This window comes from Mycteria americana, chromosome 4, assembly GCF_035582795.1.
Source record: "Mycteria americana isolate JAX WOST 10 ecotype Jacksonville Zoo and Gardens chromosome 4, USCA_MyAme_1.0, whole genome shotgun sequence".
Lineage (NCBI taxonomy): Eukaryota > Metazoa > Chordata > Aves > Ciconiiformes > Ciconiidae > Mycteria > Mycteria americana.
In genome coordinates, this window is record NC_134368.1 from 59,342,043 (window position 1) to 59,366,505 (window position 24,463).

Genomic DNA, 24,463 nt, shown 5'->3' on the forward strand with positions numbered 1-24,463 from the left:
GGAGATCCTTGCACACAGAAGGGGAAGGCCGAGCAGGAGACGACCGAAGTGACAACCGAAGCTGGGGAAGGAGTGGGTGTGAGCGCGGGCTGTACGGAGGGCTGGGTGCTCGGGAGGAACAGCTGTACATGGAAATCCTGTCTTAGATCCTGGAGTTAGGTTGCAGGTGACTTGGCACAGCACTATTTTTTTAGGGAATTTCATTAATTACCTGCTCAGCTGTTGTTTGTGTACATAAGGAAGAGTAACTCTGAGCCTCTGTTTGGGTAAAGCTGTTTCCGGCAGCTACGTACTGCTCCTGACTAACCTGCTGTCAGATGAGGCTGAGTGAGGAAGGAGGATTTTTTGCATTGTGCTTTTGGTACAAAGTGCAGAGATATGAGAATACTCCGCTTCTTTTGTTTGAAGAAAACAAGTTGCTTAATGTTTACCCTGATGCTGACTCAAGTAGAATACGCTGTAATTGCAGTGTTGTCAGCTGTTGCTGAGTTGAAGCGCCGGTTGTTCTGGCGATAAAGGAATTAGATGGAAAATTATGGTAGTCTGCATCTGATATAATGCAGCTATTAGTATTTACAAAGGAAGGATTGGATTTTTTTGTTGTTGTTTGTTTACTATGTAGTTTGTGCTGGCCTGAAAATGAAATCCCCTTCTAGTTTGGACATACTCTTACTACGGAGTGCCTCTAACTCTGAGAAAATGAGCTGCTACAACAGAAGCGTGAACACTGGGAAGGAACTGCAGCGACCCCGGCCGCAAAGGGCAGGCGTTAGAGCAGCCTGCGCATCGAGCCTGCCGCTGCCCGAAGGCCGGCCGGGGGCTAGCAGGGCCTTTTAGCTGCGGGCGGCACTGTTTCTGTTGTGCTGACCTTGCTGTCGCTACTTGACTCCTCCTAAGGAGTCGAAAGCAGCGAAGGTGAAGGATTCGAAGCGCTTCTCCCCGCGGCGGGCAGCCGGGCCCGGGGGCGGCCGCCGCCACCGCCCCCCGGGGCGGAGCGGGGCCCTCGCCCCGCCCGGCTGGGCCCGGCCCCGCCGCCGCCTCTCGCTCCGCGCTCCCCGCCGCGCGCCTTCGCCATGGCCTTCGCCACCCGCCACTTCGTGCGCGCCGCCTCCTCCGCCGCCGCCACGGCGGCCGCCAAGAAGCTGATCGTCAAGCATGTGACGGTCATCGGCGGCGGCCTGATGGGCGCCGGCATCGCCCAGGTGAGCGCGGCCCGGCCCGGCCCGGCCCGGCCCGGCAGCGAGGCGGGGGTGAGGGGAGGCGGCGGCGCCATGGCGGCCGTTACGCGGCGCGTGCCGCGGGAGGGCCCCTTCGCGTCTCGCCGGGGCCGGGGCCGGGGCCGGGGCCGGGGCTCGCCTCGCCGCGGGCTGGTCGGATGAGGTGCGGTCGTGCCGGCGCTCGGCTCCCCCCAGGGCTGCGCTGGCAGCGGCCGCGGTTCCTCCTCTGCGGCCAGCTGGGGCCCCTTCCCGGGCTGAGGCGGCAGGGGGAAGCCCGGCTCCAGCCGCCCCGCACTGCTGCTCCTCGCGTCCCCTTCGCTTCTCGCTTTCCGCTTAGGGTTTTTACTTAAAGCGGAGCCCAGCTGCGGTGTAGCGCTCTGCCCTGCCCTGCCCTGCCCTGCTCCCGAGCGGGAAGGGGCGAAGCCGTCGGCCTCCGCTCGCCTTCCCTTGCGGAGCGTCACGTGCGGGTGCCAGCTGCTGGCCCGGCCGTGCCAGCTCAAACGGGTCGGGTCGCCGCTCGGGTATTCTCTCGGAGCTGCACGGCGGGAGCGATATTTAAAAAAAAAAAAGAAAACAAAACCCCAGACAAAGCTTCTCTGAATATATTATAGTTTGTGTTCAAATTATTTCATGCTATGCTTTTTTCAGCCTGTGCTTGTGGGAGAAGTAGCGGCTGCTCTTGCGCTGGAGGGGCGTACGCTCAGCAATGCCTGGCAGTCGTGGCCCACAACACAGCCGGACAGGCGTACCCGCTGGAGCCTGCTGTGGGTCTCGCCCCGTCGGCCTGCCCCGTGTCAGGGAGCTAGCGTGGGCAGCAGCCTGTTCATCGCAGCCCAAGGATGGGGGCTGCTGGGAGCGTGGAGGGACACACCCGTTCTGCCGTGTTGGCAGACTTATGTGAATTTTGGTTTTATTGCTGCGGCGGAGGAGAAAGCGCTGCTGCGCCGCTGCTGCCCAGTTGCTCAACTTCCAAAGTTTTTGTTCTTTTGCTAATCCACACGTCTTCAGGTCAGACAGGTAGGCAAGAACCACCAAGGTCAATGTTTTAAATTGCTTAAGGTGGTTCTTAAGACAATGTGTGGGCATTTATAAACCAGACGGTGCGTAATAATATTTGGAAAATGTTGGTCCAAGAAAGAAGCTTCTTCTAACTTGCCAAGGGAGTAGATCAAGTGACATTTTACAAGTTATTAAAGTAGAATGCAGCAGCTAAAACAAACATTTAGCTGTCAATCATTTGCAGAATTATGAATTGGTTAATATTTAAATAGGACTTATTTTCCCAGGGTTTAATCTCAGGCCTTTGGCTTTCAAGTTCATCTTTAACTTGATAGCTTGGGGACAGAAGACTGAACGGTCCTGTCAGTGATTTAAGATTTAGATATTTACTTAATTCACAGAAAGAGCCCGTTGCTCAAGATACCGGGGTAGTTCACAAACTTCACAAAGAGTAACTGGAGTATGCAGGCATCCCCACGTGGAAATTGACAGTGAGGTTGGAGTTCATAAATAGCAATTCTACATTTTAATGAATTAATGGGTTTCCTTCTCAGAACTGAAGATTTCTCACGTTCCTGGCAAATCTGTAGCAGGAGGAATATGGGGGCTATTTTTTTTGCTAAGGAATTAGCTAGTTGTTTATTAACTTGCCTGGTAAAAACACTGCTCTGTACCTTGATACTAGAGCTTGAGGTTTCCACTGAAGGAACCATCAAAGAACAACTTTGAAGAAAGTTGTTCTCATGTTTGAGGAAGATGCACACTATGCAAAGGTTATAATTCTGCAGGGAAAGTGAACTGATCTGCATATTCTGTTAGACTGCACGTTTTCAGAGAGCAGCTTGTCAAGAGAAACATGTCTGTTATTTGGCAGTAGCAGGGGTTGCAGTCTTCTACCACTGTTAAGGACCAAGGATTGTTTTGCTGACCATCTGCCTCTGATTTTATCAGTCCAAAATTATCTCAAAGCAGAGATGATTGTAACACTGAGTGGGGTCTCCTCTGCACGCTATTAATAAAGCTTCTCCTCCCTTTTAGAACACTTAAGAAATTGTCTCTCCTCTTACTCATACTGTCAGGAGAAGCTAACCTCTGCTGAAATGTTTGGCTGAAAGCCAGGAGTTCATAATTTCTGATTCTGCCACGTGAACAGCACTTCTGTATGAAAAAAGCATTAATTGACTCCCCAGCACTCTTGTGTTTCTTATTTAGTATTCTTAAGATCATTGGATAGTAGAGTCTGAGCAAGCATGTGTTTGAATTGCAAGGAGATGGTATGACCTTTTGCCATTTTTCTTTTTTCCCATCTATGTAAATATGGTAAGAATGAGGTGGGAAAAGGGAGATGTTAATTTTTCTAGGATTTTTTGCCAACTGGTGTAATCGTAAATGGATAATCAGTGAAGCATCTCTTAAAAGTGTGCTTGGTATTGATTTTTCTTCTGAAGAGTGGAGGGTCTTGCTTTGCCATTGCAAATGATCAGCGCCAGATTAAGTGTTAGGAGTGCAAGTCCAAGCTTGGTTTAAATGTTTTTTATGTTTCAGTTGTTTTTATGAAGTGTCCATAGTGAAAATTAAAAAAAAATAGAAAAAAGATGGATAAAGAAATGTCCAGCTGCAGACTGACACCTTGTTAAAGGTGTACTGCTGCTGTCCAGAGGCAGTCTGGCATTTCTTTATTTGCTGGATTAGTGAGGCAACTTGGATGAGAATAGCACCATACTTTTCTTCAGGAGATATCTGTATTTTTCATTTCAGCTAGCTTTGTTGGAGTAGGTCTTCTGGGCATGGGAGAATCTTTACTCTCCACGTGCAAGGTTAAATGTAAAGTAAAAGTTTGCAGAAGGTAAGCTAAGTTGTGTGACTTTAAAAACAGCCAGTGGAACCATGTTTTAACATCTGTTTTCCACAATTATTATATTACAACTCTGTTAGTTCAAGAATTCTGAAAATGAAGACAGGCTGTTGCTAACTAACGAGAGAAATGTAAGTTAATGAATAGTGAAGTAGCAGATAATGCGCAGCTGATTTTTAATAGGCTGTTGCAATGTGAGAAAGTGGCATTATATGTTTGAAATTCATTGAATACCAACCAAAAAGACAACCCAGTAGTGCTGTCTGTAGCTGAGCCAGTGTTTGTACCAAGTGCATAGTAAGGAGAGTTTGCAGGCCATGCAGGTCTGTACAGAGTCCTGGAGTGGCGAACGTTTCACTGCTACTCCCAGCTCCACTCTCACCTTCCTGTTGTTGCAGGGACATGCTCATGGCCTCACCACAGAGTTGTGTTACGCTACGTCCCAGGAACACAGGGTTAGCCATCCCTTATGCCACCCGTGCACCCTGCCAGCATTCCAGTTTTGGTCTTCATAGCCCTTCTCCTGACAAGATCCAAGGATCGCTTGCTCTTTCATGACAGCTTTTTGTTCTCTAGCCATAGCCACAGGATTCAGCTGCCTGCAGGCGCAGGTAGCATTCTGCAGACAGGTCGGGGGAAAAATGGGTTTCTTTTTCCTTTTCTCTCAAGTTGTTTGACACCTTTATCCCTTCCCCTGCGCCCCAACTGTGTGCAGGTTCTTATGGTTTTTCTAGTAAAGTGCATAAGTCTTGATTCAATGTTCATTCGCTCTCTTTTGCCTAATTCATTGCATAGTGTATTGTCTGACCCAACACAAATCAATATGGTTCGTTGTTTTATGATACTGATGTTGAATCTTTTTTTTAACAGGTTGCAGCAGCCAGTGGTCACACTGTGGTGTTAGTAGACCAGTCAGATGAAATCCTTAAAAAGTCTACAAAAGGAATTGAAGAGAGTTTGAAGAGAGTGACAAAGAAGAAATTTGCGGATAAGCCTGAGGTTGACATCATCTTCTTTATACCTCTAGGAAAGCTTAGGAGAATAAAACTATCATACTGAAGTTCTGATATTGTGTACAGTTACATATTATAGAGCATGTTAATATATGGCTTAAAAAGAAAACTTTTTCCAGTGTGCTGAAGAACTTGGATTTTTTTGTTTGGTTGTTTTTTTTGATTCAGGGAGGTTGGAAGATGTCTTACCTTATTTTCTTTCCTTTGTAGACTGCAGCCTTGAGATAAAGATTTAAAACAACTTGGTGACCTTTTAAAACAGATGCTAAATGTGAAATGGTGCCAAATTATTAATCTTAATTTACTAGCAAGCTATCTTTGAGTGCTTACCTGGGAATGCACCAATTTTGTCCAAAAGCCAATAGTCACAAAATTGTCTTAATACCTTTGTAAGGGCTTTTTTTTTTTTTTTTTTTAAGACTTGGGCACAGGATTACTGCAAAGGAAATTAAAGTGCAAGTTTAACTACCCTGAAGTAACATGAATTAGATGTGTAAGACACTTTGCATTTACATTACTGAGTAATACATACAGCAAGTCACTGTGACGCAGTTGATGCATCTAAATTTATATCCTAAGTATCCTAAGGGTTATTTGTTGCTATGCCTGTTTCTCTAAGTTCCACAGCAGATTAAATTCTTCTTTTGGTACATATTAACATATATAATATATACTAGTATTGATGATTACCAGCATGAATGATGCAGCAGACAAAGGAAATGAAAAAGGGCTTGTTTGCATGAGGGAGTACAGAAGAAAAATTATAGTAATACCAGGATAACCAGAGCAATATAATTTCCTACACATAATTATGGGGAGTCTTTTAATCCAAAAGGCAATTGTTTACACGATGCTTGTACTTCATATATGACATTATATTCTAGCATGCAGGCATGTTTTTACTTGTACTATGTCTCTATTTACCGTTGGTTCAAAGTCTTGCAGTTCTGTTGATTTCTCTCCTCACGAACTATGTCAGTGATTGGCAGATTTACTAGTCAGGAAACAGAATAATTTTTCCCCACATTTGCACTGAAACTATAGTGAGTGTAGGCCATTTCATTTCCTGAAGTATTCATGAACAAGCACGTATCTGTTCATAGGAGTGAAACCAGATAATCACTTAATGAAAACAATGCAAAGGTTTGAAACTGGAGAAGTGCCTCTTTATGGAGGGTGAGTCCAGGTTGTCTCAGAAACTACTGATTGACCGACCAGTTGTTCACTCAGACTCTTATGCTGAAGGTTGGACTGCAGCAAATAGTCTTCCTGAAAGAATGAATTCAAAGATCTCCTATTTGCTTCAAAGCAGATTTAATTGACTTGGAAAATTTTGTCAGTGTAAGCATTGTATCTGTATATACTTGGAACTTTCTCACTGATTTGGAAATGTGGCAGACTGTCTGAATTTTTGAGGGCTCAAAAACACTTCAGAGCACATAAGGGGATTTTCTTGTAAAAATAAATTATTGTAAATAGACATTGCAACTTCTTGGAAATGTTTCAGGCTGGTGCCGAGTTCATTGAGAAGACCTTAAAGAACCTCACAACAAGCACAGATGCAGTAGCAGTGGTCCACAGCACGGATCTGGTGATAGAAGCCATTGTGGAGAACCAGGAAGTTAAAAATGAACTCTTCAAGAGGCTGGATAAGTTTGCTCCAGAGTAAGTTTGCTCCAGCATACTGGAGCAATACAGTATTTTTCCTGTTACGTTTTGAAACTTAGACCTTTGTATCTTCTGTTTTTATTCTTACACCGTTAGTTCTGCATTGTCTTAGCTGCTTTTTTTTGAAACAGGAGTTTTTCTCCCTTAGACTAACTCCAGACTGTCACGTGGTATGGAATAGTCGTTGTGCCAGGTGCATATGCTACAAACACTTTCAGGTGTATTCAACCAGGTGTATTTACTTGTTGCATTGCTTCATTTGATGTGCTTCTGGGTATGTTTAGTCACAAGGTTTGTCCATCTACTCAGCAAGGTCAAATCCAAATGCAAATGCACAACAGTAGAATAAGCTTGTCGTGGTCCTTGAGGTATGGTTAACATATGTGTTCCCATATTTAAATAGAGAATTGGGATGATAAAATACTTGTTTTCAGTGTGCCTAGTATGAACAAGTTTTACGAAGTCTCAGCCTCTTAGCTGTAAGTCATACTCAGCTCACTAGTGACTTAAGTGAACTCAGTTTACTTTGTATTAGAAGAGTTTGGAGATAGCTCGTTGCTGGTTATTGTGTGTGAGGTAAAAGTGTACATAATTTCTTACTGTGCACTCACTCAGTTACTTACAGTCCTTGGAACTTTTCTTTGAACTATATTTGATAACTGTTGGAAATTACTTTTGAGTTACATCCAAACACAAAAATGCTGTTAAGCGAGCGTGCAGTCTCAGAAGCTTGATCCTTGTAATGGATGACTCAGGATCACAAGACCTTGATTGCTTGCAGGTTGAGGTTTTAACTAGTACAGCTAAATCTGGGGGTATTGGCTAAGAGGTATTCTAGACTGTCTAACTAAAGAACTAGGCAAGCTGCGGTTTGAATATAACGTCAAGGGAGAAAAGATGTTATCATTAGTTGGCTTCAGCCTGGGGAGATTTCCAGGCTGTCTCATATGGTCGGTAATCAAAATTACCTGGAACTTCTGAAAACAATAAATGATCACAAACAGCAGTGCACTGAGCATGGGGTAGCTTGCTGTTACCCTTCGTCTGACAGACAAAAGTAAGTAGGTGCCTTCAGCAATTATCAGGATACCTTGTCATGATTAAATTGTACTTATTTTGTGAAAACAGACCATTGGTTGCCTGAGTCTTTGTTCATATTCAGCAGAGAAAGCTAATGAGCAAATTAGAATGTACTAAATGGCAAACTGTCTAGAACCAGTCAGCAAGGAAAAGTGGGCACAGGGACTTGGAGCCTCCTTTAATAATAAGTATATTTGGAACACCTGAGGCTATTTTTTGTAAGACTGAGCTGTTTATAAGCATAGCTGCCTTAAAACATCAAATTTTACATTACAGAGTGTTAAAAGCTATTGGGAGTTGTTCAGATACGCTCCTTCCTGTGGCAAAAGGCATGATTTTGTAAGGTTGGGAAAAATAACATTAGACAAGAAGCCTTCCTTTTTAAGAGAAATGATGGTAAACATACAGATACCTTACATGTAGAATAAAGAAAAGGGAAGTGAATGGTGAAGAATATGGGTTGCAGTGTAGAAAGTCTAGGTAAAAAGAAATAAAAGCTAGTAAAATAGTGAAACTTAGTAGCAAGTGCTTAAAATATTAGCTATTAGATACAAATGGTAATTTGTAATTATGTGAGGAATATAGAGTAGCAGATCATGTGAGTAGCGTGGGGAAAGGCAGAAATGTCTAGTGAGTGTTCTGTATGTAGAAGGAAGCAGTAGGCTTTACTCATCCCGCGCGGCATTGCGGTGGAATGGAAAGCTCTCCCTGCCAGTGCAGGCATCCTACAGCCTTCGCTAAGATTCAGCGTTTCAAAATTTCTAAAACTAGTATGTGGACTAACTAGTGGGGGTGGTGGACTTGTGGTTGATGGGTAATGAAGACAAGATTTGTTTAAAGATAGCTTTGAGTCTCTGGAGGAGCTTTGCTTCTGTGGGGCCCTGGGCATTAATGGCGCTGTGAAGCATATGTTGTAGGCAGAGATCATGAAAGACCAGGCTTCTGAGGAGGGAGGACTTGTCTGAATTCAAATCTCGGGACTTACCGCAGGGGTAGCTGATCGAAACATAAGGGGCTGTGTATTACAGTTGCTCAGACCAGATGATGAATTATGCCTTTGGAACATAAGCTGTGTGAAACCTTGCATTTTTCTTCTTTTGTACTGTATCCCATGTCTCATGTCTTTCCTCAGCTGCAACAGCTACATGTTCATCTCCCATTTTTGCACTATGATGACCTTTCCAATGAAGATAAGTCTGGGGACAGCACAAAAACAAAGTGTTGCAATAAAAAATCAAAACAGTTAGCTTATTTCCTCTTCCTTTTTCTCTATAAAATAACTATAATTTCTCTGAAAGTGGATCTATAAATGGAGGGGGGTGGGAAAGCTATTCTTTATTGAGAAAAGTTTTATTTGGGGGTGGGGAGTGAATTTCTCTTTAAGTTTTCAGAGAAAATGTAATGAGCCAGGAGAGTTTGGCAACCCCAGAGAGCATTGGGGTATTCCTCATCTGGGTAACTGTCCAGGTGAAACGGTGACTGCTGTTTCTTGGATGCCATCAGTCTGAGTGCGTACTGGTTTATGTTCTTAGAACTTTGCAAAATTGTTTGTGTACGTTATATTCCTCTCGGTGTTACACTCACCCTCCTAATACAGTAATTGTTACTGTGTTACATGGTCATCATCTTCAGAGCAGGCGATAAAGCATTGCTACCCACTCTTCAGTTCTGTTTTCCTTTTCTTGAATTGGGTCAGTCTCATGTTTCCATTTTGAAAAGGTCAGGCTAGGGTTTTTGTAGAATATCCCCACGTTCTTTGTGTCTTTTAGGCCTTTAAACACTGCAGCACTTTTCCAAACAGGATCATAATGAACATGACAAAAGAATTTTTGGGTATCCACTTTAAGAGCTCTTGCCTTCTGTTTATTTCTGGGTGGTGAGAATGCCCGTCAACATCTTAGTCTAGGATTTATCTTTAGATGTGGAAACAGCTAGGAACTGGCCAGTGGTTTTCAACTGTTTGCTGTGTTAGAATCAGTGTGTTATAAAACTGTTACGAAAGAAGTGTTGTTCGGTGCTCACTGCATAACGGAGCTGGACTGCAAGAGTCCGTTTTATTGAAATGGTATGTTTCTCTGGTGTTGGACTCTGTTTTTAATGTCTTCCCATGACCCAGTAGATGGCATCAAGAGAAAGCAATCTGGGGCCTGGAAAAGCATCACTAGGGCTTCACTAGTACTGTTGCTTTCAAAAGCTTTCCAACTCTGCTGTCACCTGAAGCATGGATTATGTAATTCTAAGTCACAGAGGCATGTAAATTCTGTTTTAAACTCAGCTGAAATCCATTGGTTGGTCAGAGCAGAAAGTGTAAATAAAATGCCCTTGTACACAATAGAATTTTAATGCTTTTATTCCCAAGGCTTTATGTTGTGTGAGGCTACAGTATTCACCCGCAGAAGTGATGCTGAGGTAAAATCTCTTACTTTAAGTGAACCCAGATATAAACCTAGCAATGATTACATCTCAATGTGCTTAATTTTTATATGAATATTTGAATTCTTTGTATACAGTGGCAGATTTGCAGTGAAGATGAGTGTCTTTTGGATACACTGACCTTGCAAGGTCAAAACTATGAAATGTAGAATACTCTTTTTAGTATCCCACCTCAGAATAATATAAGGCCCACTTTATGGTGGGGAAATAACAAAAGAATATTTGTAAGAAGTGTAAGCAGGAATTTTCAGGATTTTTTTATTTCCTTCTCCATAACAAATTCTCAAAAACTGAGAAAATGTAATAAAAAATGGAAAGCAGTGTGGGTTTTTTTATCCCCAAATGTTTTCTTTTAATGCCACTATAAGATGTCCCCACGACTTGGACATAACTTTTCTGAAAGCTCTGTTGTGAAGCTCAATTATATCTTGGTGAAATGTAAACAAAATACCAATATAGATTAACATTTGATGAGTCCAGTAGGATAACTTTTTGAAAGGTCAGTAGGATACAGCCCAGAATGGAAGGTAGGGTTTCATCTCTAATTTAGTTTCTGATTTTTGTGGTTTGAAGAAAAAGCCATTTCTGTAAGTTTTCAGTGTGATGTCAGTATAGCAGGGCTGTTGAGGTTCTGAGAGATTTCTGGGGAAAAAAAAACAACAACCCACAAACCCCCCCCCCCAAATGATTATAAATTGCAATTAGTAAATATGGTTATTGTCTGGAAAAGGACTTCATATGTGTTTTAAAATTCTTGTGATTTTATGTATCCTTTGCAGTGTCCTATGAATGGCAGTTTTTATCTTTTCTCTGTTTTTTTTTTCCATCAGCTCTTTCCTCTGGTGGTACATTTGCTCATCACGTCTACCGTTGATCATTATTAAAAAAAAAAAAAAGATTCCAAATTTTTCTTAAGGCTCCAAAGTGCACTTTTGACACGGCAAATGATTTGGTTTCTGTAGATGTGTAAATGATTAACAATAGAAAATACCATTAGGTTTCCAGGATTGCTGAAGAAATTACCTGGGAGAGATTTGGGGAGTTAACAAAAATTTTCTACTTACAGAGTCTTTTTTTCCATCACCTAATATAAGTATTCAGCATACTTACTTGGGAGTCAGAAACTCACACAGCCCTTCCAGTGGTTATTTCATCCTTGCTGTACTTACACCTCAGCAAAAAGACCGTAATAATCTGTAGGGATATTTCTGAGAATTCTGTGGATCGTTAGCCAATGGATGTCTATTTGTGTTTACTGCACCAATCTCCCACTGTCAGAAAAATAGCTGTCATTTATGCAATCCATATGTTTCTTTTTACCAGGCATACGATATTTGCAAGCAACACTTCATCCTTGCAAATCACACAGTTGGCTAACTCAACCACCAGGCAGGACCGATTTGGTGGTCTCCATTTCTTCAATCCTGTGCCTATGATGAAGCTTGTGGAGGTAAGTGTTTTATAACATCATCATAATAACCACTGTAGCACAGCAATACAATTATCATCACTAAGAATTCAGTTAGATGAAAGAGTAGATCTCAGTTTGCAGCTCTTCTGATGTGGAATGAGCTACCTCTAGTGATAAGTGGGTGGTGCAGTCTCTGTTGAGGGGCAGGTTGAACACAGAGGTAACTCCTTCAGTCTCAAGGCTCCGAAGTTCTCCACTGAACTGCCAACAGAGGTGCCGTTTATAGCGATCATTTCAGGCACACAGGCAAGCTGATTAATAAGAACTACTGACAGCTTAAACAAAATCATCCCATGACTGACAGAGGAGTTTGGTTGCTACTAGTGTAGAAATCGATAGGAAGTGATGTGCAGATAAAATCATACTGCCTTGTGACTTTTGAAACAAAGTCAGTCATGTTTGTTTCAGTGTTCCAGATGATTTGTCTGGAAGTATTACAATATTTCCCAACTTTTAAGGAAGTGTAAAAAGAAGTCTTTACATAACTTTTCAGACACCTTTTCTAAACATACTCTCTTTGGCTACATCATGCAATTTCTAATAATACTGCAATGCAGCACAGAATAAGAAATAATCTGATATTAGAGTTCATCTGAGCCTCCAAAGTAAAGATCACATTGCAGAAAAACCGACAGGTGTCTCTTCTGCTTTTTCTCACCTTCCCCTGTTATGGCTGACCTAGAACTTAGAAACTCTCGAGTAAGTGAAAATAAACTTTGCATGTTGGCTGCTCTGCCCCAAAGTTTCATGTACTTTGTGTCCTTAAATGCTGTAAATCTTTTCCCTCTGTCCCATGAGTGATTAGTTCTAGTATTGGTTTGGTGACAAGCACTTCAAATATGTTCTGCCTGCCTTTTGAACTCCTGAGATTCACTTTATTATATTTTTTGCTTGTTTCCCATTAAAATACCTATTATGCAGTTACTTGCTCTGTGTCTTTGAATGTATTATTCTCTTCCTCCCTCTTTTGAAATGTTTGAACCTTTTGGCTGAAATGAACAAATTTGATTCAGAGTATGGTTGTCTGATGAGGGCTCAGACACTTGCAAATTCTCTCTCACTAACTTCTGTACCCATGTGGATTTTTTTTTTTTCAGTTCAATATTGCATCCTGTATATTGTGACTAAATGCTCTGGGGAAATGTTGTAAGAAGAAAAGGAAGGAATTTTGTAGGTGTTGTTGGAGATAACAGAAATCTTTAGCATAATTCCTTAGGCTAACATAGGTTTTATTGATTTCTGTGCTATTAACTACTTGTTGGCAGTAATTTGTGTCTATGGATGAAATGTTCTATGCCTTATTTCAAGCCTAAAACAAATGATAGTCTTTAGAAATCTAAACTAAGCCTCTGTGAGGTTTGGAAAATAGAGAAGATATCTATCGTAATTTGTAAAAGACAAAACAAAGAGATCCCTGTATGACTGCTGTGGTCAGTCTTTATAATTTGTGGGTTTTTTCACCTGACTTATGAATGTCCTAGCCCAGAGTCGCTCCAGTTGATGAGTAGTATTTGAAGAACTTTAAAGCACAGAAGCTGTGCTTTTAGTGACTTGATCTTGAAAGGCACCAATATTAGTAAATAAATACAGTTTTTAAGGCTTTGCTTTTGTTTCAGATTTACTGCTGTAAATCAGGATTGGCATTGACAAACACTGTAAAACAACATTTTCTATGTAAAACAGATGTTCCGGTTTGACATAATAGGGGGAAAATAAAGAGAATCGCCCAAACTATAAAAGATGTAACTGAAATTGCCAGTCATCTGTCATGGAAGCTGTCTTTCATGGGTCACAAGTCTGCAGTGCCTTTGAGTCTTATCTGCTATTTTCGTAGACTGTTGATCTCATGCTCAGGAGTGCATAGGTTTGAGGGGATTTCTTTCTCTAATGATCCGAAAGACTAGTGCTAATGCTTCAAAATTCTGAAGTGTATATTAAAAATTCATTCTTGAAACTGTTGGAGTCTTATGTATCTCAGATATTTTTATCTAATGTCCAAGTAAAAGAATACTATTTTTTCTGCTGAGAAACAAGCCTTTTCCTCAGTCCTAACTGGTTTTTTGTGTTGACCTTACATCAGTCATTAGGACAGGGGGGAAATCTCTGTGTAACTTAATTGTATGAACAAGGAGATCAGCCTTAACTGCTTATGTATAGCATTTTTCAGTTACTGCACATGGAGGTCAGTTTCAACACAACTATCATAATCAGTTCAGCTTCTGCAAATCTTTTTTTTCTTTTCTTTCTTTTTTTTGTGTGTGTGGGTAGGTCTCTAATAAATGACTTAATCCATCCTAACTCCAATGAAGTATAGAAAATACTACATGTGACAAAAGACTCAGTTGTGAAGAAAATCAACATGGAAACCTACTACTCAAAAGCTAAGAGGCTGTCACACATTTGAAAGATAGATTTAAAATTTTCTTTAGAATTAAGTGTCTGTGTCGTGTTTACATTGGGCACAGGGTAGATGTTATAACCCTTTATATCGGGAACTATGTCTGTTAATATGGTTCCCTAGATTGATGCCATCATGTTTCCTAAGGCAACAGAGACTATGTAGCTTTTAAAGTTGTCCTGTTATACTATAATCTCTAAATGGGATTCCAAAGGATGGTCCCTTTTACCATCCATACTGGCTGAGTGGGAAAGTATCTTAAAGAAAAACATAATTTCAAAATGTGCAAAATGCTGTATCTAACTTTAAAATACATTTCTCTGTCTGTTACATATATATCCACTGAAACTGGCTTTTGCAAAACATGTTTTGTGAATTTCTGGATAGTGTTCTGGATTACAGTTTAATAATTGCTGTACTGGGAAGCGAGAGGGATTCTGCTCATAAATGTGCTTACGCTCTCCCCACTTTCCCTCTGCCCAGGTCATCAAGACTCCAATGACCAGCCAAAAGACTTTTGAATCGCTTGTGGATTTCAGTAAAGCAGTAGGAAAGAGTCCTGTCAGTTGTAAGGTGAGTACATTTTAATTGTATAGGGTTCAGAAGGTCTGTTCTTGAAAACTGTTAATTTTAAGGTGGTAGGTTTTAGTAGATGTAAGAGCACTTCAAGAATTTCCAGGCTGCTTTTTGTCCAGTTTCTCTTCCCTATTAAAAGCATTTTGACAAAGAAAATGCCCACATTTACAACAAATTCCTCAAAGCAGGGTGACTCTAGACATCTTGTGAGAAGCAGCAAAACTCACAAGTATCAGGGTTTACAGTTTTTGGTTTTTCTTTTCCAGTCCTGCAGAAGCCTGGACTGGAGAGCTTAAGCAGGAGCTCATCTATAGCCATGCTAGAGACAAGACTGCTACCTCTTGCACTGTGAGGCAGTTGGATGGATCCTCCATGGTGTGTGCTCATTGCAAGTTTTTCTTAAGACTGCAGTAACTAGACCCATATTAATCTTCATTGCTTTGCAGCTTTGGTTTTTTTTCTCTAGAGGACACCCTACTTCTGAAGCACACTTTTTCCAACTCCATTAAGTTGTGATCTGGGTAGCTTTATGCAAGCTACTGCCTTGAGTTTCACAGCCCCCAGGAGACATTTGGTCATAAAAAGAAGGGCCTGCAATCCGGTAGTTACCAGTAATTCAGTGTCTGGATGCTGGACTCTAATTCTGGCTGTACTGCTAAATTGCTCTGCGGCCTTAGTTGACTTTTCCTGTTTCTGTCACAGTTTTGCAGTATGTAATGTGCAGAATATATGATGAATTATTGTTTATAAATTAGCTCGGGTAGAGGGTAATGCAGTCTCCGTGTCTGAACCTTTTTTTTTTTTTTAAAGTTCCTGTTTGTAGAAGGAAAGTTGCTTGGAATTCTCTGGATTAAATATTGAGATAAAATGGAATGAACAATAAACATCTGAAACAGTAGTAGTATACAAAATAATACTATATTTGCAAAGCTCTTTCTCTTTTCTTTGTATTTTTTATTTTGATTAAAGTGTGTGTAAAAGAAGTTCTGTATCAGTTTGTTACCTTCTTCTGACAGCGTGTATCTTACTTTTCATTGGTAGCATTGGTGTTTGCTATTGAAGTGATCCTAACTTTCAAAAGCATGGCTTACTGGTGAGCAATGGGGGAAAAGTACACTATTTAGCTAGGAGTGTTTCCAGTAGTGAACACACAAAAAAACCTGTTAGGGAAGAACTGCTCCTCTTGTATCCTTCAGGAAATTGTATCAGCAGAATTTTGCTAAAGAAAAGGCATTTGCCAACTGACCACTTTAAATTGTTTTAAGATTAATTGAGTTGGGCTTGTAGTATTCTTACTGTTCTCAGTCATGATGAATGTTTATGTGCCATTCCTTGTTTGCGAAATTCATCTTTTGTGTTTTACTGAGCAGATAATTCATATGAAAAATACAGTTTAGAAAGTACCAGAAATTGATGATTCAATAAGTGTCTTCATCCACTTTTTAAATTTGTTGTGTAGCATTTGAGTGTAGTACTGGTAAAGAATGTTTATTTACAATCCCTTTTTCTTCTTTTCATAGGATACTCCAGGGTTTATTGTAAACCGTCTCTTGGTGCCGTATATGATGGAAGCTGTTCGACTTTTTGAGAGAGGTACTTGTTGGGATATTGACTTCAGGGAATGTTGACATGTAACACTGCTAAATGTTATATCCTTTCAGAAAAGCCTTGGGATTCCCTCAAAACTTCCAGACCTCAAGGGCTGGAAGTGAATAGTGAACATCAAATATGAGCCAATATGTGTAGCTGGAAAGACCCTTGTCTTCACTTTCAAGTGTCAGTGTATGCAGAGTCATAAGGTACTCATTATTTGTGTGGGAAATTTCTGGTGGTGGAAAATGTTTCTGGTTTGGAGATGACAAGGTGAATGTAGTGCCATTGTAAAAATATCCTCTGCCAACTGATCAGGAACCTCCCTCTCTGCATCCCAAGAGACATTAATGAAAGTGGTTGAAAATCCCATAGTGGGACCATTAGCAAAGTTCTCCTGAGTTCACTTATATTGGGCTTGTGAAATAAAACACCAGTTTTCAGGTGAGGTGAGTACTATAATACTCAGTGTCACACTACAGTACTGGCATACAAGTGATTTGGGCTCAGCTCTTGCCCCACAAAACCTCCTGTTCCCTTCTATGTCCTTTTTTAGATATAGGTTCTTTAGGAACTCCCATCTCACTGCTGGTCTCTTTTACGTTAATACTGAGGGTAGGTAGAAATAATCATGAATCTCCAAAGAACCACTAAATTTTTCAAAACATTGGTAATTGTTTTGAAAAGGAAACAAGCCAATAATGTAGTGGATGAAGAGGAAATTATGAAGTATAATTGCTTTTATTTCAAGTGCTCTGCTCATAGCTGCGTGCTACTAAGAATGTCATTTGAAACATTTTGTTTCTGAAATCACTGCTTTTTTACAGATGAAAGCGCTCCATTATCAGGATTCTACCAAATATGTTTTAAATATTAAAAATCTCTTTTATAGCACATGGAAGGGATGGTTTGATCTCCAGAAAAAAATATAAACCAACACTACTTGTTTATCCATCAACAGATGTACCTAATTACATCTCAAAGGGAGAAAAGAGCAAATTTAGTGACTTGAAAGGCAAAGGCATGGATGCGAGGGGGCGTTATTCTCTTAGAAAAAGTCACAATTTTAAATAAAGTGTATGGGTGTTCCAGTATGTGTAAAAGAGGTGCCTTTAAGTGACATGTATCATTATGCATATTTCAGGAGACAATAGAACTTTAATTAAATGTAGAAGAAAACAGTCACTGAGATTGTATGTTAAAATTGACTGTTCTCTGCCTAAGCAAAACAATATTTTGATTTCATCTTTATTCTGTTTGTATTTTTGTATCATACTGTTCAAAAGTATGATATTTCCAAACTTGTTAAAGTTCACTCATGAATTTTTAACTCTAATGAAATCTATTTAAAAAGCTGGTTAATATTTTGAAAAGCCTGATGGCTGTCTTCTAATTCATATTTTCCATTGAATCAGGTTAAATCTTTATCCTATCCTTTGCATTAATTCTCAGAGTAGACACTTGAGCCAGATTGTCATCCACATTAGTATGAAATTTGTGTCTCTTTCCTGGCAACCCCAAGCACTGAAATACCATTTTACTGGATCAGTCCTTGAGTCTTTATTTACACAAAGTCTTCTTGGGTTAAATGTGCACTTTTGCTTAGGCAAAATACCTTTAGTACATGAACAGTGATTTAAACAGCGGGCATATTATAAATATTAATGTGTGGTGGTCTGTACTGCCCTATTCCTAGTGGAAAACCAAAAAAAGCAGTCAGTCAAGTTTCTATGGAATTCTGCTTTATACTAGGGGTACAACCCGTGTTTGCCCTTTTACTAATTTTAATTGTATTGTAATGCAACTGTATACTGTCAGGTGGCCAAGTCCCAAGTTTGACAAAGAAAGTGGGACAAATCTGTTGATAGAAGAAGTATGTACATCTGCATCAACTTCAGATGAGTTGAGGATTTATGTGTGTTTGAATTTGCGGAACTGAAATTATGTTAGAATTAAGTAAGGCTAATTTTCCCAGTTTCTCAGAAATAAAATGTGGTTTAAAAAAAATAAATTGTCAGCTTTAAAGGGTAAAAGGAGATATGTAAAACTTATTACTTCATACAGAACTTTCACTGAAGTTGTTGCCTTTACAAGAGATTTTGAAAATTTATTTCTAAGATGCTCTGATCTTAGGTGTATAAATTGCATAGGCTATGCCTGCCAAGCTTTTGGACACCCTGAATGCCTGTACGCATCGAGCATGGAGGTTATTTAACAAGCACCTCTGGGGTTTGTTTAACTTGGTCCTTTTTATAGGATCTGCAAAGAAGTGCACTGCCTTTATCAAAATATGTATTAGAAATAAGCAGTAGAGGTGCATCTGCTTTCATGACAGTATAAAATATGCATTCCCAGCAAAAGAATGAGGTGAATATTAACTGTGACAACGCGGCAGTGCAGGATTTGTACTTTTATAGGCACAGACTGAAGTAGAAGTAACAGATTTCTGATAATTTTGATTATTTTTTTTTTAATAATTTTGGAATTCACTAATTTAACTACCCCTGCCCAGTCTCTTCAGGTCACTCCTATCTGCCATCTCTGGTGCTGACGGATATCTTCCAGTGAAAGCTGCTGTAACTAAGCATGTTACTCAGCTGCTACTGCTCCCCCCTGCCATGCCTGCCTTGTCCGTCAGCTGGATATCACTTGCCTTCTGGCTGTTGTAGAGTAAGGGTAGCTCTGTCCTGCGCATCGTTCAAAAGCTGCTGCTGATCTCATGAAGCTGAAATTGAGATCTTTCCTTATTTACGCTGTTCAGCTGCCTCTCAAAGAAGCTCTTGATTCTTCATAGTGACCAGTTCTTCCTCTAGTCTTTCTGATAGGTTGAGCACAGTAGCTGTGGCTCCATCAATAGTGTAGTGATCTATACTGATATGCAAGAGGAAGCTAAAAAATGGAAAGCAGGCCTGCAGGGCTTTTTTTTTTTTTGTGAGAGGTTCACCTTTATACTCCAGCATGTGGATGCTGACTCCAGTGTTTGTGGTTCTGAAACGTGCAGAGATTTCTGTGAAGAGCTGCACCAGGGTGAAATAACACCCTGTTAATTATTTATAAGTGGTGCCAAGTAGATGTGGAATCTTCTCTGTTCATCAAACTGTCAATCTTTTCTCTAGGAGATGCATCAAAGGAAGATATTGATGTTGCTATGAAGCTTGGGGCTGGCTATCCCATGGGTCCATTTGAACTGCTGGACTACGTTGGGTTGGATACCAGTAAATACATTATAGATGGTACTGCATGCTTATTTTCTTCTGGTTTTCCCCTTTTTAGCTAAATAGTAGATGAATGTTCTAATAAAAATCTGACTCTTAATTAGTTTAAACTGAATGTTTATGGCATAGCCTTTTAACTGTTATGGGGAAAAGAATGAGAATTCGGCTCAGAATGCTGTACGAGTACAGCATTTGTGCTGTATGCCTGTCCCCATGCACACAGGGACAGAACAGTGGTGGTTTTGCTGACTTCATCAAGTGCCAGTGGAAAATAATAGTAATATTAGTGGAACTTTATATAATGAAAAAGAATCAGTGGGAAGAGACACATGTACTGGACATAAGAAATTCCGATGAAAAGCAACAAATGTTGAGACTCCCTATCCGATTTCTGCCAGCCATGTTTTCATTCTCAATTAATAGGAAACCCAGTAAATACCTTAAAAGATGTAAGTATACCATCTCCCTTTCACTTCAGTTGATAAGTGGATGAATGTCACTACAATAACAGAAAAAGACGTAATTGCTGACGGCTTGTTGATGGTTGTTGTATTCTTTTGAATGAGCAGCTGTCCTGGTTTTGGCTGGGATAGAGTTAAATATTCTCCAAGGCAGAATGTCACTTTCAAAATGACATCTTCGATGAAACCACTTTTGCTTTTAGCCAGTACTGTGGAGTAGTGTTATATTGTTCTATCTGACCATGTCTTTTGCAGGTATAAATTCAACTTGGCATTTCTTTCCACTTGAATTTCGTTTCAGCATAGCCTTTGTTTTATTTCCTTATACTTAAATACATTTTAAGTTCTCTTTAGTTTTTTTTAAAGTATTAAAAATGCTCAGTCGTGGAGATTATAAGGTGTTCAGAGTAGACTATGCTTAAAGTCTAATTGCTAGATTTGCTCATAATCATCAATACTGATCTGTGCTTTATGAAGCTGTATTGAAGGGTCTCAGAGAGTCTAGAATAAGTTCCAAACCTGCAGTTTTCTGACCTCTTAATATTTTTCTAAGGAGATGCAGATCTCAATTACCTTTGCGTATGAACAAAACTGTTACTAATTCATCCACTTCTTTTCTTCCACCAGGATGGCACTCATTAGAGCCCAACAATCCTCTTTTTGCACCCAGCCCACTCCTGAATAAACTGGTAGAAGAGAAGAAGCTGGGTAAGAAGACTGGAGAAGGATTTTACAAATACAAATGAACTCCAAACCTCGAGAGGTGTTAAACTATCTGTGTATGCTATTCAGCATTGCCATATTACAGGTGAATTCTGTTTAAACCTGCCCAAGGATGGCACAAGCTGCATTTAGAACATAACCCACCTCTGAACTGAGTGATTGCACTAGTTAACTATTTCTCTGCTGAAAGCTTGATTTGGTAGATTATTTTTTTCTTGTAATTCTGAAAAGCTTTATATGTACAGTGCCTTCATGCAGAAGTTGATTTTTCAGGCGCAGGACGGAATGACAAGTGAATTTATGTATTTGAAACATTATTATATTAACGGGAAGAATCCTAAAAATAACCGCACTTTCTTAAAAATAAAATTTTCAACAATTCTGTATTGAATGTCTTGGCTTGCAGTTGATGTACTTGGTTGTTAGTCCACTGGGTGGCAGTCTCTTTTCACGCTGGCAAACGTAGCAATGGAAAGGCAGTAAGTTGTTTTGTTAGGATTTTTCTTAAATGCAATGCTAATCTGTAGGTGTAAATTACAGTGCCTTGAACAATAATTTTTTGAATGTCATACTGTTTAAAAATAAAAATAAAAATCCTGCAATAGCAGGCTGTCACCTGGACAGAAGGTTCCCAATACAGCATTTAAAAGCAGAACTCATGGTTTCTGTTGGGATTTTCTGGCATTTTCAATGACCAATTGAGGGCCTCCTTTTCCTAGGTGCTGTAGAAACATAATGAAGAGGTGATTTCTATTCTGAAGGGCCTAATACATAGATTTGTTTTTTATTGATTAAGCTAGGAAGGTGGTGAAAGCTTCCATGTGCTTTCTAGAGTCCTGTAAATTGGCTTTATTTACTGGTTATTCATTTTAAGTGTCATTTTTACACACTACGCTGCTACTGTAGTTGAGTACTTCAGGGGATTGAAATTGGAGTCTGTGCTGTGTAAACAAATAGGTGTGTCTGGCTGTGTGAAGCACCTTCTGTTTTGCAACTTGTATTTCCTTGGAGCTTGGCAGAGCCTGGATTTGTCCATGGTGGGAGTGCTGCAAATGCTGCAGAGCAAGTGGGCATGAGGGTTGGAGTTCCAGTTCAACTGAGCAGTAGTCTTCTTTTACTTTGTGTATTTTGGATCTGCAAACTGACTGCTTATATATATTTTTTTAATTAAAGAAATAGTGAATAATTATTTAACTCTATAAGTTATAGAGTTATACTCTTCCTCCCTCCCCCAACATCTAATTCAGATTGCATATAAAGAAATTGAGGCTGACAGATGTTAATTTCATTGCACACGATCACACAAGAAATCTCTGGGTAGTTGGTTTATTGGATCCTGGTTCCTCATTACAGATCTTCTGATTTTGAGATGCTTGTCTTGAAAGAAAAGGGTTAAAGGAAAGAAATGGTACTGTAGACAGTCTCTTTCCTTTACTAATATATTGTTAAATTGAATTGGTTTTCCTAAAATACAGTCCACTTCTTGCACCTGAAGTCTGTTTCACTTGAAGGTTCTTAGTGCCTGTAATTCAGTTTAGTGACTTTTAAGTGCTGCAGGGTGAAGTTAGCTTCAGAACTACTGTTTTCAGTAGTAATTAAAAATGAAAACGTGTATTACTCTTGTGTCTTAAACAATGCTATTTGTTTTTACAAAAACATTTGGGCAGAATTAACTTGATGCTGCTCCCTTTAGTCGGAAGATCATCTTTATTTCTAATTTGGAAATGCTTAGGTTTATAGCAAGTCATAGGCTATTTAATAATAAATTTGCAAAATATTCTTCACTATTAAGTGTGATATTTTAGGAAAACAAACTTTCTCTAAAACAGTGTTTTCCTTTCAGGAGCTCTAACAGGTACAGTATGTATATATGTAATATATACAAGAAACCTGAAAGAGGCATTTGTAAGTTTGTCTTGCTATTTCAGAAGAGACTTCTTTTTCTCTGTAGCAAATAGGCCATGTGGAGGTACTTTACTGGTGGGTGGGGATGGTTTATTTTATCAGCATGTGGAGTACTGTGCCAGGACGAGCAGAGATGAGGTAAAGGGCCAAAACTTCAAATACTCTCCCTTAAATCTATCACAACGCATAGTAGTAATTGAATGACTGAGGCCATTGAATCAAGGTAAGCCTTTTCTTTTGCTCCTCAGTGAGGAGGTGTGGAGGATGTAGAAGTCCCTTCTTGGGTTCAAGATCATGATGAAATTGGTCAGAAGTAGGATATTTAAATAGTCGCTCCTGATTTGTACAAGAATTTCTGCAGCTTTGACAGTTCAAAGATGTCTAGGAGGCTTAAAGAATGAGTAATGAAATGAAGGAATTGTCTGTCTCCACTTTTCCCTCAATAAAGATTATTTCCCAGCCCTTGCTATGCCTGGACTTGATGCGGAGGTACATGAGCCACCTTCCACTGCATGTAGTGTTGACGAGTGAAGGGGAATCTCCTGCTAGTCAGCCCCTCAGACTAGGACGTGGTACATCAGACCTGTTCTCACCAGTCAACTCTTCCTGAATTTTTATTAGTAGGGGAAAAGAGATTGTGGAAAAAAATGAGGGATAGAAGAGAAAGGAGGAAGGGTGTTTGGTTTCTCTCACTGCCTACTTTTAAAACCTTTAGTCTTCGTTATGCTTTTTGTCAGCAGGCCTCACAGATTTAGAGCGTTTGCCCCACTTCGGTCCAAGCTTTGAGATGTACGCTTGGCACAGCTTGGGGGCAGCTTGACAGCCAACAGCTGAGGAGTCGGATGTGAGCCCAGCTACTGCAGCTGGGAAGATGGCTCCAGATGCAGCATCTGGGTCATTTCAGCTGCCAAGCGTGCTCCATCTATGGTCATCCTAGCTGCTGACGCGGCTGGGAAGAAGACGGGAGCACAGCAAACTTTACAGAGGGAGTTGAAAGCAGAATCTTAATTGGACTGGAGGAGGATGCTCTGCATGAGTGGCTTATGGAGTGTAAAGTGCACGAGGCAGCAATAAAGTTTGATCCAAAGAGGAATTAAGCATGTAGAAGTTAAAATTTGGCTTTGCTCTAACAAATGAAATATTCTCCATTAATGGTGCTGAGCACAATAATACTTGTATGTGGGTCAATAGTAACAGCTGCCTGTTTGCTGAGTGCAGATGTCCTGAAGTTCTAAATCTGCATCTGTGTTTGCAAAAGTCATTGAGCTTTTCCAGTATATTACTGTAGGAGATTAATTTTCTTAGAAGATACGGATGTCAACTTGCAGTATGGATTTGAATCTGGAATGGAAAGTGGAGTTTGTTGCTTCCTCCTTCCTTCATTGTGGGGACTTGCAGAACATCACCTTGGCAGGAATTTAGTTGGGAAAACAGCATTGCCAAAGAATTTAATGTGTGTTAATTGTCTGTTGATGAAGTGTAGCCCCTGGAAATTAGTAGCTGCCTTGAAGTGAATAGCCCAGCTCTGTCCAGACGGGAGTTTTGTGAACCTGTGCCTTATTTTACACAGTAGGAAGAAGGGTTGACTGAGCAACTGCATAAAACGACTTGAAAAAGTATCTTTTTTCTTTCTTAGGCAAGTTGTATTTTTCCCCCAAACCGTCTGACCCAAGGGTTTTGAAGTGACAATGCAAATGTCCTTCAAAAACCAGTTGTTATAAATGGCAGGCTATTGACAAGAACGGAGTTAACTCCAGCATCTAGCACGGGCTCTTCAGAGCCATGAGATCCAGTACTACCAGCCCAGTGCTCCAGCAGTGAATCAGGCCTCTGAAAAGCATGGTAGTGGCTTGAAAATG

The 24,463-nt window shown here is 40.3% G+C and overlaps 1 protein-coding gene across 1 annotated transcript; it reads left to right on the top strand.

Annotated features, from left to right (window-relative positions):
- Positions 1–1,037: 1,037 nt before the first annotated feature.
- On the top strand, positions 1,038–21,336 carry HADH (hydroxyacyl-CoA dehydrogenase). The gene is made up of 8 exons (XM_075500703.1): positions 1,038–1,202; positions 4,942–5,070; positions 6,592–6,749; positions 11,589–11,715; positions 14,618–14,707; positions 16,231–16,303; positions 19,417–19,533; positions 20,604–21,336. The coding sequence occupies exons 1-8, from the start codon at positions 1,074–1,076 to the stop codon at positions 20,720–20,722; spliced, it is 942 nt and encodes a 313-aa protein (XP_075356818.1). The 5' UTR covers positions 1,038–1,073; the 3' UTR covers positions 20,723–21,336.
- The last annotated feature ends 3,127 nt before the right edge of the window (positions 21,337–24,463 follow it).

What these genes read in the sequence shown, in the direction of transcription:
- HADH (XM_075500703.1), top strand. Translation starts at nt 1,074, where the DNA reads ATGGCCTTCGCCACCCGCCACTTCGTGCGCGCCGCCTCCTCCGCCGCC. An exon ending in AATTTGCGGATAAGCCTGAG is followed by an intron (nt 5,071 to 6,591) that starts GTTGACATCATC and finishes GAAATGTTTCAG; the next exon opens with GCTGGTGCCGAGTTCATTGA. An exon ending in CTATGATGAAGCTTGTGGAG is followed by an intron (nt 11,716 to 14,617) that starts GTAAGTGTTTTA and finishes CCCTCTGCCCAG; the next exon opens with GTCATCAAGACTCCAATGAC.